General features: G+C 41.7%; 1 protein-coding gene across 1 annotated transcript in view; it reads left to right on the forward strand.

Moving 5' to 3' along the window:
* The first annotated feature begins 16 nt into the window (after window positions 1–16).
* SYT10 (synaptotagmin 10) overlaps window positions 17–14,527 on the forward strand; it is a 37,646-nt gene continuing 23,135 nt past the window's right edge. Inside the window, exons 1-2 of the mRNA XM_027902361.1 lie at window positions 17–203; window positions 13,827–14,184. Of these exons, the coding sequence (XP_027758162.1) occupies window positions 53–203; window positions 13,827–14,184 (509 nt within the window). The 5' untranslated portion in view covers window positions 17–52. The remainder of the gene's footprint in view (window positions 204–13,826; window positions 14,185–14,527) is intronic.

Raw genomic sequence — 14,527 nt, forward strand, 5'->3', positions numbered from 1 at the left:
CCGCTCCGGCCATGGCCTAAGCGGGCGGGCGGGCGGCCGGCCGGCGCAGAAGATGAGTTTCCAGGCGGAGGACGGCGTGGGCAGCCTCTGCCACAAGGCTCTGCAGATCATCTCGGAGCTGTGCCTAGGCGGGCAGGTGGAGCGGGAGAAGTGCGCTGGCATCTTCCCCCTGGAGACGGCCCGGCAGGGCATCGGTGGCACAGGTACCGATACACCGGGCCCTCCGCCGGGCTCGTCCTGCCGCCGCCGCGGGGCGGACAGCGACGGCGTGGGCGGCCGGAGAGCGCAACTTTTTCCTTTGCTTTCCCTGCGTGCGGAGGGGGCGGAAGGGGGGCAGGCACGCAGCCCGCTTTAAAATCCTCTCCCTCTCGCAGCCCGCGGATGCTCCCGAGCAGCAACGAGGGAAGCGCCGGGACCGCCGGGGTGGGGGACAGCGCTCCGGCGGAAAACGCGGGGCAGCGGGCGAGGGTGCGGGCGTGGCACGGGGAGCACTGAGAGATGCCGAGGGGAGAGAAATTGCCGCCGGCGTGCGAGCTTCGCCGCCGGCTGGAGCCCTGCCGCCGGAGACGGCCCCGTACCCCCGCAGCTCCCTCGTTTGCCCCCCCGCAGCTCCGCTCCGGCAAGGTTTTCCCCGCGGCGGGAGTTTCTCCTTAGGCAAAGCTCGGACCCGAGCTTCTGCGTGTATTTGCTGGGCCGTGCGTGCGGGGAGCGGGGCAGAGGGGCTGCGTCTGATGTTCTTGCCACGGGTGGGCAGTGGTTCCGCGCGGCGGGCGCGCCACGCGTGGGCTGAGCCCGCTTGCCCTCTCTCTTCTCCCCGGCCGTCCTTCTGCGTTTGGCGGGTCGCGCTGGCGGCCCCGGCAACAGGTTGCGCGGCGGGGCAGCGGCGGGAGGACGGGCAGCAGGCATTGCTCGGGGCTCAGCCTGGGCTCGAGGCTCAGCCTGGGCTCGGGGCTCAGCCTGGGCTCGGGGAGCATTTTTGGCTCGGGGCGCAGCCTGGGCTCGGGGCGCAGCTCGGCAGTTCCCTGCTCGCAGTATCCCCTTTCTGAGCGGGTGTGAGGCATTTCACACCTTCTCCGCTAATCGCTGAGAGCGGCAGGAGAGCTGTCTGACGGTCGGTGGGAACCTGTGAAGTCAGGGCAGCACTCTGGTCCGGGACTCATCCAGAAAAATTTGGGGAGGGTGGAAGGAGGGAATTCGCATTAATTCAAGCATTCCGAAGCCAGGAAAATTGTCGGTATCGAAACCAAGATTTTGAACCCTAAAAGTGGTATCTTTGGTCCCCGATTTCTAGATTTTCTGTATCTTTCGGAACTGGCTCTTGCATTATCCTGTGCAGTACTCTCTGGACACCTTGCTTTCCTTGGCACTTTTTTTTAGGACGGGGCTTGAAAATGAGTCGAAGTTCTGTGCTTGATTTCTGCCGGGAGGGTTGGTAATCTCTTCTGTCTGCCCATAAATGCAAATGTACAGGTTGCATTATGGCCATCAAATGCCAATTGTACAATGCAAATTAAATAAATTAACACCAGGTCATGTAAAGCAGCAGGCTCTCAGCGTGTGCCCCAGCTGCTCTCTTGCTGCCCCCAACAGCTGATATTTTTATTTTTTATTTTCTTCTAATACCCACCGTTTTTACTGCAAAACCCGGGGTTATTTGTAATATCTCAGATCAGAAAAACCTGTTGTCTGATCCTGCCTGACCCAGCCCGGCCCGACCCAGCGGGTCTAGGTTCCCCCCGGGCACCCCTTCCCCCGCCGACCCCATGGCCAGGGCAGGGCAGGCAGGCTCAGGGGTCCCAGCCTGCTTCTCCCAGCACGGATCATGAATTTATTGTGACAAATTTATAAATGCCAAATACTGAATAAATTCTAGTTGATCATGCACTGTGTTAGTTGTCACAATCCAAATGTTAAAAGGGTGAATGAAAATAACAGTACCCTATGGAGCCTGGAAACTTGGTCTCTGAAAAGAGTTGATCTGATTTTTAGAGGGTACTGCACAGAGAGTCAGTATTAGGTGTAATATAAAAACAAAGTTGTTGTATGAACGGGTGGGATATGAAGAATACAAAACATCCCACGAGGTAGACCAAGATCTGCTCTTTAGAAAATATGAGTGTGCAACGTTAGGTTTGATATTGCATTGTGTACAGTAACAGGAGCTTCTTTTTAAACATTGCTTGAAAGTCAATGATCTTGTTGGTCTTTCATTTGTAAACCCTATACCTTGCCATTGTTGGATTAAGAAAAGGATTTATAATTAACAGACAAGGGGCTGGCTTGATCAACTGGGTCCCACATCTCAGGTGAACTCCCAAATCTCACTTTTTTTCTCCCTAAAAAGAAACCATCATTAGATGATGAGTGTCAGGTTTATTGACATGCACATTATATTGAGCATTGTCTCATTAATAACACTGCTAATGAATGTATATTAATACTTTCTGTCTCCAGAGGAGGAACAGACACACTGTCATTGTTGATAATTGACAATATTTTAATATGTAAACACTTGGATAGACAAGATAGAAATATCACTTGCATCAATTTTATGAACAGAAATATTCTAAATACAGTTCAAGCTGAGAGAAATGTTGTTATTGAAAGGTGAGCCATGCCGTATCTCTTCTGCTCTTCAAATGCACATAGAGTTCCTTGTCATTGCTATGTATAAAGCTAATGTTGTCCAGAGTGTTGAGCATCCATAGTTCCTGTTCATTAAAGGTAGAAATGTCAAGTGTTCTTCATAATTGTTCTGAGAATGTAAGTCATAAATATTTGTGTTTGTCTGAATCTGTGCCTCACACATAGGGTGGAAGCATTTGGTGTGAGAGTCTGCATCATGTAGCCATGTCCTTCTTGCTTGAGTAAATTCTGCACAGTTCTGTTCTCTTGCAGCTGTAACTGTATGGTAGAGAGCCTCGAGGAATGGCTAATTTAGCCCTATCAGTTTTGCTGTATGTCCCAAATGATGCTGTGGGAAGCACTTTCCCAGTGTATGCCCACACTGGGAGGCGCGCATCACGGAATCAGTTCAGCTATCTGCTTTCTGAGGCTCCAGCTATAGCAGTGTGTTGGGAATTAACTCCTGCAACAAGCACTGGAGTGTGTGGAGAATATAAAACAAACACTGTAGTAAGAAGATAATTGAGTTGTTAGGAGGACTTGTGCAGGGCTAAGAGTTGGACTCGATGATCCTTGTGGGTCCCTTCCAACTCAGCATATTCTGTGATTCTGTGACTTCTGGAATATGTGGGGAAGATAAAAGACTCTGAGATGTTTATTACAGAATAATGGCTTATTATTATATGTTATGTTATACAATGACAGCTAAACTTTCAACTTTTGATGGAAATCCAAAAAGCAAATAGCCCCAGAGAAGGAGAGGAAAGAAATAATTAATGGCTATATAGGGATAGCATGTTCTCTCTTTAAATTATGGGTTCATTCGGTTTCCCTCATCTCAGAAAGATACCTAGGAGTGTCACAAAGATAGCATAGGTAAAAGTCACTGCTAAGCTTTCACTGAAAGAAAGAACTCTAACCTTCACCAAGCCTGACAAAGTTCAAGAAGTGTTTGGACAGTGCTCTCAGGAACATGGTGTGATTATTTGCGATGTTCTGTGCAGGACCAGAAGTTGGACTTGATGATGCTTGTGGGTCCCTCCCAAATCAAAATATTCTGTGATTCTGTAAATAATGAGGAGACTAATATTTGGAAAGGAAAGAATAGTGTAAGGAACCTTTCAGAAAGTAAAAGAGTAGATGGTGAAAAGGAAAGCAGACTATTTCTATTTAATACGAGAATAAAAACATGTTCTGAAAGTTGAAAATATTTTAAAATGCAGCAAGAACTACATTGATATAGCTGTATTAGTGAGTCTAGTGATTGCTTTCTGTTCAGCTAGACCATGAAAAGCAGCCAGGTTTCTCAAAGGAAGCAACTGCTTGAGGCAGAAGATGCACCATCCAATTGCAGCAAATCAAAGCAAAATATGAGACAGTGTCGACCTCGTGACCCAAGAAGTTTCACAGGGAAGCAGAGAGGCTGGGCACTGATTTTTTTTGATAGTATAGGTGTCTAGATAGGAGAAAAAGGCATGACAAAGATAACAGAATCAAACACAAAGAAGAGGAAGCCAGCGACACAGAATAAAAAATGGTGAGTATATGGCTCTGAGAAGGCAGAGTATAACAAAATGAAGTAACAAAGCAGAAAGGAGGGATATTTGGGTTTGCTGCCAACCAGAGAAATAAGAGTTTTTACAGTCTTTGTGAGCAAACAGGATTACGTGAAAAAAATGACTGATTATTCATAGGTTTTTTGCCTTCAGTGACAGCACCACCACCTTAGGACCCTCAATTACTGCTCAATGCCTGGGTCAGAAAGGGATAATCATATTTAGGATGATGGATAATAAATCTCTAAAACTCATAGCAAAGAATCTTAGTGAGATAAATAATTTTGTAAATTTCCAGGAACTTTAGACAATTAGTGAAGATAGACATCTGTTGTTATATTGTCTGCCCTGGTAATTACAATAGCTATTCATTCTCATCTCAGGGGGATGCTCAAGTGAAAAGATTAGGAAGCTGTTTATGGTACCTTTATATGATTAGATTACTATGTGAGCTTTCTTCTCAAAGTAATAACATTTTTGGCAAAATGCTCAATTACATGTGCAGCTGTTTTGTTTTTATTTTACACCTCCAGAACATTTGGGTAAAATGGTTAAGATGTCAGTTGTAAGAGTTTAGGTGGAAAATAAATGGGAGGTGGATATGCAGGATTGCACCCAGCACAATTTATATCTGAGCCTGGTAAATTATTTAGTTCTATAAGTCTCCAAAATACATATATGCAGTGTGGTTATACTTGTATTTTAGCTCAGGATATCTGACTAATAAAGGACTCTAATTCATTTTTTTCCAGTTAGGCATACCTTCTTATTTTGAATGGAACCCAGCACATCAAAGGTTCCAGTTGTGAACATTTCTGAAGATTAAGCAAGTTGCATACAGCATAATGAGAGGAGTTTGGGCATTCTGCTCTAGGGACACATGTTTAAAATTCATTTTATGTCCTCTGCAAATAGTGGTTACTTTCTGCTGTCTTTGCCTTTTTTTAGGCCTGCTGGTCATGCAAAACTTTACTATCTCATTATCCGTTCTCATGGGTGACCAATGTTTATTACAAAGCTGGGAACCCAGCTGCTTCCCTGCCAGGAATGGCATATTTTAGCCCACTGGAGTGGCTAGAGAGTATCTAGAGAGTGATGTTCACTCCTGCTCTTTTACTTGTCAGACAATTGATTTTTTAAAGTTGATGATACAAAGAGCATCAGCTTCTACAGGATCATTTGTTATTCTTCTTAATATTCTACTCACAGTTATTTTATTAACATAAAAGTTTAACCTACCAAGTTTTTAACCCTATCCCTGATTGACAGTTTACTATAGAAGTATAGAGGGAGTAAGAAAACACTGGAGCCACCTGCATATGGCCATTCTGTAACACAGTCTCATTCCTCCATGAGGATCTTGTGTCCTCCTCCTCCTGTAGCTGGCATGAGTTTCCTGTTGGCTGTCAGATGCTTCCCTGGCAACCCTCAACCTCCTAGATGGCATCTGATGGTTAACATTTAGTTCTGGTTCCTTTAAACATGCATGTGCTCATCCACACAGTGCACATACACAAAGAGTTTAAGCTGTAGGTATGCTTACACTGTCTGGATATATTTAGGGGAGGAGGAAGAACAGATTTGCCCTGTAGAGTGCTTTTAAGTTCTTCTCAGCTGTGCATGAAGGAGACAAGAAATAGACTGAACAAATGTGAAGACTACTGCTACCAGTGTAGGACAGGAAAGGAATGTAGGACAATGTCATACAGGAAAGCAACATTTTTCTTCATGAAAAAGTAGCAGTTGTGTGACACAATTAAGCATTCTGTTACAGAGAAAGGAACCTGAGCATCTCTGCTACAGGGAAGTGGAGTAAAATTAAGTAATAAACATTTTAACAATTAGCAGACTGACCAAATTATTTACCATGTAAGTTCAGCACTTGGTTAGAGCAATGTTACTACTAGAGATATATGACTTGGTCAGGGTTACTGAAAAATATAATTATGAAATCAGTGTTAACAAGCTGTGAAAATCAGAAATGCATCTAATTCGGCAGTGTAAAGGCAAAACAGAGGGGTAAATACACCACTGAGGCCAGATTTATTTACAGCAAATGTGAAGGCAGTCACAACAAGGCAAAAGTGCTTAACATGCAGACAGCAGTGATACACAGTAAAAACAAGAGCTTTACAACAGAATCTTCCTCTTTACTCAATTTTTAAAGAATTGCAGATGAAAAATGCAGAAAAATTTATAGCATCTGGAAGACAAATCCGTAATAATGAAGAGACATAGTGTTTTCCTGTGTCCTGTCATATGTCTGAGAAGTTTGTTATATAATGCTCGGTGAGAATAACCATAACCGTGACAATTCAAAAATGACACTTGAACTGCATGAACCTCGTTACAGCTGTGGTATGCTTATGATGAGCGGCAGTCCAGTGAGCTTATGATGTGTTTTCATTTCCTTTTCTCATCTGAAAGAGGATAATGAGGGTTTCTTGCAGACACAGAGTCATCCTCACAAGTGTGAGAGCATCATGGGACCAAGTCCAAAATTGGTTTGTTTTGTTTAATGGAAAGCTAGATGGGCAGATCTGGGTCAAGCAGAGAGTTCCTTCCTATTGAGTTTAAGTGAGAGTCAACAAGTAGAAAAGCAGGTAGGCCACAAAAAGCCTTGTGAGTGAAGACCAACAGTTTACATTTAGTGTGTTACAGATGAGAGGGCAATGTGCAATATCTTTTTCTTCCTACACTGCAGGCAAAAAAACCCCCGACCCAGTCAGGCAAAAGTGAGAGCCATATTCTCTAATATAACCTAGATAAATCGATGTTGACAAGAGATTAATAATTCTATGTGCTGTAATCTCAGTGTAGTTAATCACAGTGATACCTGACTTCATTTGGTTCCCCTACTGTCAGGAAATATGCCACCATAGAGCTCTTTTAGCATTAAGAAGTGACATACCAGCAGGTAGATGCCGATGGCTGTGTTGAATGAATTAATAGCCTAGGAGCGAACACATTCACAAAGGTAAAAAGGTTTGGGGAAGATCTTCAAAGCATGTTTCTCCATGAGAGCAGGAGAGATGGTCATACCTACACTTTTAAGTGAAAGGCTATTTTTACGATTTGAAATATAAGTTGGGTGTTTTGACAGGTTCAGGTTATGAGAAAAAAATAAGAGACTGTGCATGCTGCCACTTTCTGAGGCATGCTAAAGCATCGTATCCCCATCTGAAGGGATTTGGATGAGAGGTAATTGTGGAAGATCTGCTAATGCAGAGTAAGAATTAACACCAGCAAACTTTTACGTGCTTACAATTTCCCCAAGGAAAACTGAACAACAGAAATGATGGGTTGGACCAACTAGTTCATATACATGGGAATAAGGGAGATTTATTGACCCCCGACCTTTTATAATTTATAAGGCTTCTGCTTCCCTTCAAATCCTGGAAAATTAGAGATGTTAATTTATCTGATTGAGCTGACTTGTGGTATTACAGACACAAGAGTTCCCTTATTTTGGAAAGGGTGAAGGTCCTTATGGCTGATGAACAAGAGAAAAAGAGTAAAGAAAAATATGTTTGAAAAAAGGTTACAGACATTGTTCTTTAAATATGTAGAAGAACCAGGATCTGATATAGGCAAAGAAGTGAGTCAAAAGAGAACATACCCCACACATACTTTTTCTCCATGTGTTCCTTTTCCACCTGTTCCTTTGCTGGCAAGAATACATTCTTTTTAGTATGGTTTGCATCAGACATGTGCCTGACCCTCATACACATGGGCAGCTGCATCACAGCATTATGTGGTCTCTCTTTCTCTCTTCAAAATCATGGGTTTGTGGAGTATGTTTTTCCAAAGTCAAGCCTCAAGAGGCATATGTTGTCTGGGCACTGTCTAAAACATAAGTGACCTTAATTGATTTGGAAATGGAAGTCTGCCAATGTGCATATTTGCAAATGGATTCATGGGCAGAACTTTTCTGTGTCAAGTCCCGAACAAGAAATTTTTAGAAGCCATGGTACATATTTCTGAAGTACTTGTGGAAAAGCCAAAAGATTGGCTATCAAGGAGTCTTTTATGGGAGAAATGTCTGAGAATATTTCTAAAAATGCAGAGGGGTTTCGAAGCTTCTCAGATAGACATACCTGTTTCAAATGAGAAATATAAAATTGTCCAAAATTCCATATCTTGACAGAGTAGTTTTAAATATAAAACCACGAGGAAACAGGGTACTTTCAATTATGAAATTTTATCAAGACTGTGAAAATGATGTTAAGGACAGAGGTCAGTAAAGCAAGTTCACCAGGAGTGAAATGATAACTCCACTGAAATCATTGGAAGATCTCCCACTGATCAGAAAGAGGTGTTGTGAGAAAAAAAGATTTTCTTCACATTATTGAGTATACCCAGCATGAGAACAATAATGGGAAAAGCTTGGAGACAAATACTCAGAAAAATGTCCTATTTCTTTGCAAATCTTTACCATTGAAGACAAGCTGCAATTACCAGCTCAGAAAAAGAGTTGTCAAAAATTTGGTTGTAGTTTGAGACAGTTTTTCTTTTCTTTCTTACCAGTGACCAGTGAGAACATTGTTCACAATGTTGACAATTAATGTTGTCGCCAGTAGAATTAGTATGTCTCCTTCTGCCCATAAAAACTTAGGCAGTCTTTGAATTTGTCACTTGTTCTACTCCTCTAAATGATATTTTGTACGTGAAGTATAACCCTGTCTGATGACATATCCATCCTTCAGTACCCATTTTCATTCCTAACCAGGTATCTGTGGCAGGGACATGAAGAAGCTCCTAGTGCAGAACTCTCTTAGTGTTTTATATTCTTTAACCAAACCTCCTAGAAAAAGGTAATATAAGAGAAGTATCCAGTCTAACACACAAAAGCTTTGGGAAGCTCCATTCGACTGTTCTTCAGATGATTTCAGTCTTCATGTAACAACAAATCTCTTGCAATTGCTCAACAGAGCGACTGACAGAAGTAAGGAAATTAGGCAGTATGCTTTTTATGTCAATTTGTATGGCACACTGATTCCTTTTTAGCAATTGTGGATGTAAATGTAATAAACACTTCCTTGTAGTGAACTGGTTTTGCTCAGTTTTTTTGCAATTAAAATATTTTGCTTCGCTTTCAATATCTGTTGCATTATGAAATACAATATGAGGGATTTTAATTTATTAGTAAAATAGCAAAAATTGAGACTACAACTATTGGTAGAACTAGCTCCTTATCTCTGCTCTTCAGACTTCAGATATTTCATGTGATTATTTTAGGGCTATAAAACATATATTTTTTGTAAAGATTTTGGGAGCAACTTCAAATTTTGAACAGTTTAGTAGAAATACAGAAAAACAGCTGAAGTATAGCAGTAGGTGTTGAAAGGAGACACCAAGTTATTTGAAGGCTTGAAAAATGTCTTGCAGTGAAAAACTTAAATTAGAATTGGGTAGAAATGCTTTGATGGAATGTTTTCCAGCTGATAGTATCTATTCATCAAATTGAAACTCTGCTGGAAGGGATCAATTTTCATATATCTGGTTTTGAAATGTTTCCAGTAGTTTCAAAGTTGTTAAAACATCCTGTTTCAACATTTTCTAAATGAAAAAAAACCCTACAATTTTCATTTCTAGAAGCCTTCCTCACAAAATGTAGCCTAATTATGCCAACCATTTCTAAACTGAGCTGGGAATATTGCAAATTACCAAAAATTGAATTGCTTCTTTGGTTTTTTTGTGTTTTGCTTGGTTGGTTGGTTGGTTTAGTTTGTTTTTTTGTTTGTTTTTCATTTTGGGGGCAGGGAGTTTAGAGGGGGTGGTGGTTTTTTTTTATTTTATTTTTTATTTTCATTTCTGGTTGCTCATCAACATATTCAAGAGTTCTACTTTTTGTCACTTTGAGAATGGAAAAAAAAATTGGCCAACCTGCCTGAAAATTCAGCTGATTCAATTTATCAAGAAAGTTCCTTCAGTGGGGCATACCTCTCTATCAATAAATTAAATTCACTTTATTAAATTTATTAAATTTATTAAATTCAGCTACAGGGCAGCTTCTCTAAGAAGCTGCTAGAAGTTTGCCCCAGGTCTGATAGAGCCAAGACCAGCCAGCTCCAAGACAAACCCACTGCTGCTCAAGGCTGAGCCCACCAGCAACAGTGGTAGCACCTCTGGGATAACGTTCTTAAGGGAACAAAAATCTGTGCAACAGCAGCTGGAAGAGGGAAAGTGTGTGAGCAGAACAACTCTGCAGACACAGAGGTCAGTGAAGAAGGAGAGGAGGAGGTGCTCCAGACACCAGAGCAGAGATCCCCCTGCAGCCTGTGATGAAGACCATGGTAAGGCAGCTCATGGAGCAGATACTGACCTGCAGCTCCTGCAGATCCCATTCCAAAGCAGGTGACTTCATGAATGGGGCTGTGACCCTGTGGGAAGTCCATGCTGGAGCAGACTCCTGGGAGGGCCTGTGAACCCACAGAGAGAGGGAGGAGCCCATGCTGGAGCAGGTTTGCCGGTAGGACTTGTGAACCCATGGTCAGTCTGCCCCCAAAGTTCTACACCCAGTGGAAGGGACCCACACTGGAGCATTGTGGGAGAGGCTCACGCTGGAGTTTGTGGAGGAATGTCTCATGTGGGAGGGACAGAGAAGAGGAGCAGGGGAAGAATATGATGAGTCCTGCCCTTGAAGGGGAAGGAACAGCAGAGACAATGTGTGATGAACTGACTGTAGCCCCATTCCCTGTCCCCCTGTGCTGCTGACAGGGGGAGGTAGAGAAATCAGGAGTGAAATTGAGCCCAGGAAGAAGTGAGGATCAGGGGAAAGGTGTTCTATGATTTGGTTTTATTTGTCATCATTTTACACTGATTTGATTGTTAATAAATTAATTTCCCCAAGCTGAGTCTTTTTTGCCCGTAACAGTAGTTGCTGAGTGATCTCTCCCTGTCCTTATCCCAACCCACAAGCTTTTCGTTATATTTTCTTTACCCTGTCCATCTGAGGAAGATGATAAAGCAACTCTGGCAGGCGCCTGGCACCCATCAGTCAACCCACCACAGACTGTTCCTGGCACTGAGGTCAATTCACATGCCAGAGCCTCTCTCCAAGCTATTACTGTCTGTCATCTGCTGAAACAGAAGGACCACATCCAGATCACCTACTAAGAATGATCATTGTCCTGTTCTAACACCTGATCCATGGTTAGGAATTGGCTGGGAGGGTATAAACCAGCCCACTTTAAAGCCATTCCAGGCAATGATAGGCAAGCGAGTTTTGATTCCTGAGTTTGTTTCCTGGCACAGTTTATTTTTTGCATTTCATATAGGCATGTCTCATGAACCGTAGCATATCTTTTAATCTCTCATGCAAACACATGAAAGATGCAATGGCTGTAAATTAGAACTACAAAAATACAAATCAGAAATACAAATTTGCAACAAAGTGATTAACCTTTGAAAGAAGCTGTAAACTCAGTATCTATTAATTTGACATGTCAAGACAGGACAGTCTCCTGCAGAACATGCACAAGGCAAGTAAAAGTGGGCTCTGGAAAAAATATCAGGGTAAATACTGGATTGACCAAATAGATCACTAATCCCTACTGGGTATAAATTACCTAGAAAGATCATATGTAAAAGTATCATTTGCTTCTTGTGTTACATTATTATTTGATATAATTACATATCCATTCATTTTACGGAAGGAAGCGTCTTCCAAAATTTGCTATATGAATTTCTCACTAAGCTGACGTACTTATTCCAAGGGCTATGTTTGACATTTACCTGCAGGTAGAAAAGGGGGGCACCTTTCTCGGGGCTGGCAGGAAATAATCAAGGAGACATAACTCTGTTCAGGGCAGGGTAAACTCCTTAAATCCAGGAGCACATCTGCAATTACCCAATGACACTGACCAGGACAAAAGGTGAAGTAAGTCTGAACAGAACTGTATCTTTCAAATCTCCAGACTTCAACATTTGCTTTTGCTTTTCTCATGCATTTTCATGATGAATGGGCCTTAAGTTCAGTATTTGTTACTGAGATGTACCTGGATATTATGCATTAATAAAGAAAACATTCCCAGATTTTCTACTTCATCTTTCTAGCCTTCACCTTTCTATTTGCATCTTTCTACTTCATCTCTCTATCTTTGCTCTCAAAGGGATTGGTGAGGTTTATGCTGTCTCGTGGACCCAATACATACTGCTTTTCTTCCTGTGAAAATCTAGGAAAAGTATGCTCAAACCCTCTTTGCACTTTTCCTACTGAGTCGGTTTAGTGGCCTGTAGCCTGGAGTTATGGATACAAAATATTAGCTGTTAAACTGTCAAAACTTGTTGTAACAAGCAGAAGCAGTCATTACTTGAGGGATATTTAAGCACGATTTAGTGAATACTTTTAAAGCTTACAAATGGCTCTTTTGAAAAGGAAAGGGATTTTTTAGTTATAGTATTACATGAAACTGGAAAAATCAAACTGAAACATGTCACATAGAATAAAACTCCTAATTAGGGCTCAACTGGCAGTGCTGGTGATCCACCATCCCCTAAAATACAAGTGTGTTCACAGAATTTTGTTGTTACGAAATCTGTTCTATTTTTGGCCGGACTATTGGATATCATAAGCAATTGTGTCAAGCAGAAGTCGAATACAGGGCAGAAGGGGTAGCTCAATGTACAGTATGATCTCTGTACAACTCAGGGCATCTGAATAGTGTTCTGTGAAGCCAGTTGCATTTTCATAGCAGAATTTTACATTCAGATGTATATGTGCTGTCTTGGTTTAAAGCAGCCTTGATCTAGAGTTGAAGATTTAACCCTAGAAATTTCTTATTTGTGACAGACTTTATCCTGTCCCTGTTTACACCACTTAAATGTTGGGGGTTCAAATGTTACTGAAGCAGTTGGCATAGAGAGTCAAAAGTTTGGCGAGTCCTGAAGAAATCTGTGTATCAGCCTGGCAGTTTAGATCTGGTCTGTCCTCGTGTGCACTGATATAAAATGTTGAAGGCGATTTAACTTTTTCATCAAGATGTGTTCTTGCTGTTCTAAATATGTGTTCTAAAGGATTAAGCATCCATAACCCCTCACTGAAATCAAAGTTGTTGATGTTTTCGGGAACTATCTGTCCTCCACCCAAAGTCAGTAAGCAAAGAGATGTATACACTGCTTATAAGGAGAAGGCTGTTCATATAGGTGCTTATTATTAAATTTGGAAATCAAACTCTGGGAACAGAATCTCATGTGTTTGCTTTAAATCTTAGTGAGGACATTTGTTGTTTAATAACTTTGCTTTAGCCTTGGGCTATATTTCTTTTACCTACTGATTTCTAAATCCTTTGGCAACAACAGCCAGGAGTTTTGGGGATTGTTTCAGTAGTCTCGTACTTCCTGAGAAGTATGTCTGAGTGCGTGTCTAGATACTGGCCCTTGGTCTGAACAACAATTAATTGAGGGTTTGTGAAGGAGATATTAGAAAATAATAACATATTTAAGTACAGGCTTAGATAGCCAGAAGGAAAAACAAAACAAAATAAAACAAACAAACAAACAAAACAACCTGAAATGGACTTTAAAGCTCTATGCAAAAATAACAATGAAAATGCTTTTATCCACTTGCCTGGGTAATTTTTAACTATATTTTTCTCTTTGTGTTTGTCTGTCATGATGATTTTTGTTTCTAATTCTTTGCAGATGTCTCAGTCAGTCTGTTAGCGGTAGTTGTCAGCTTCTGTGGGCTTGCCCTGCTGGTAGTCTCACTTTTTGTCTTTTGGAAGTTGTGTTGGCCCTGCTGGAGGAGCAAACCTCTCAATTCCAATGCCAGTAATGTCCCACAGAGCAACTCTAGTGCTCCTACGGAGGTTTTGGAGACCAGCGAGAAAAAGGAAGTTAAAGAAAATGGGAAACCTACAACAAAGGTACTTGAAGCTGCACTGAAAATTAGCCACACTTCACCAGATATACCAGCAGAGGTCCAGAACGCACTGAAAGAGCATCTGATCAGACATGCTCGCATGCAGAGGCAGATCACTGAGCCCACGTCGTCATCAAGGTAAGTCAGAGGCACTCAAGTTTGTGGCACCTTTCCCATGAACAGGTAGACCAGGAATGCTCTGCTGTAAATTTCCTGGATCCTTTAAATCCTGATTCACAGGTTTCTTCACAGTTATGGGTGAAACAGTAGTCACATGAAGGCAAAGCCTCACTGTTCTTTGAACAGAATGTTCTGAAGCATGCAGTGTACCTTCACTTACACTACTATGTAAATACATATGTTGCTACTTTAATCATTTCCCTTTTGGGTTTTGATTGTAGGAAGACTTACTTCAAGGTTATTTTTTAAAGTACTGCAACATCTTTTGACAGAGGTGTTTATATAGATATATTTACTGCTT

Source organism: Empidonax traillii, unplaced genomic scaffold (genome assembly GCF_003031625.1).
Source record: "Empidonax traillii isolate 1590-97213 ecotype Southwest subspecies unplaced genomic scaffold, ASM303162v1 scaffold867:size481033, whole genome shotgun sequence".
NCBI classification, from domain to species: Eukaryota; Metazoa; Chordata; class Aves; order Passeriformes; family Tyrannidae; genus Empidonax; species Empidonax traillii.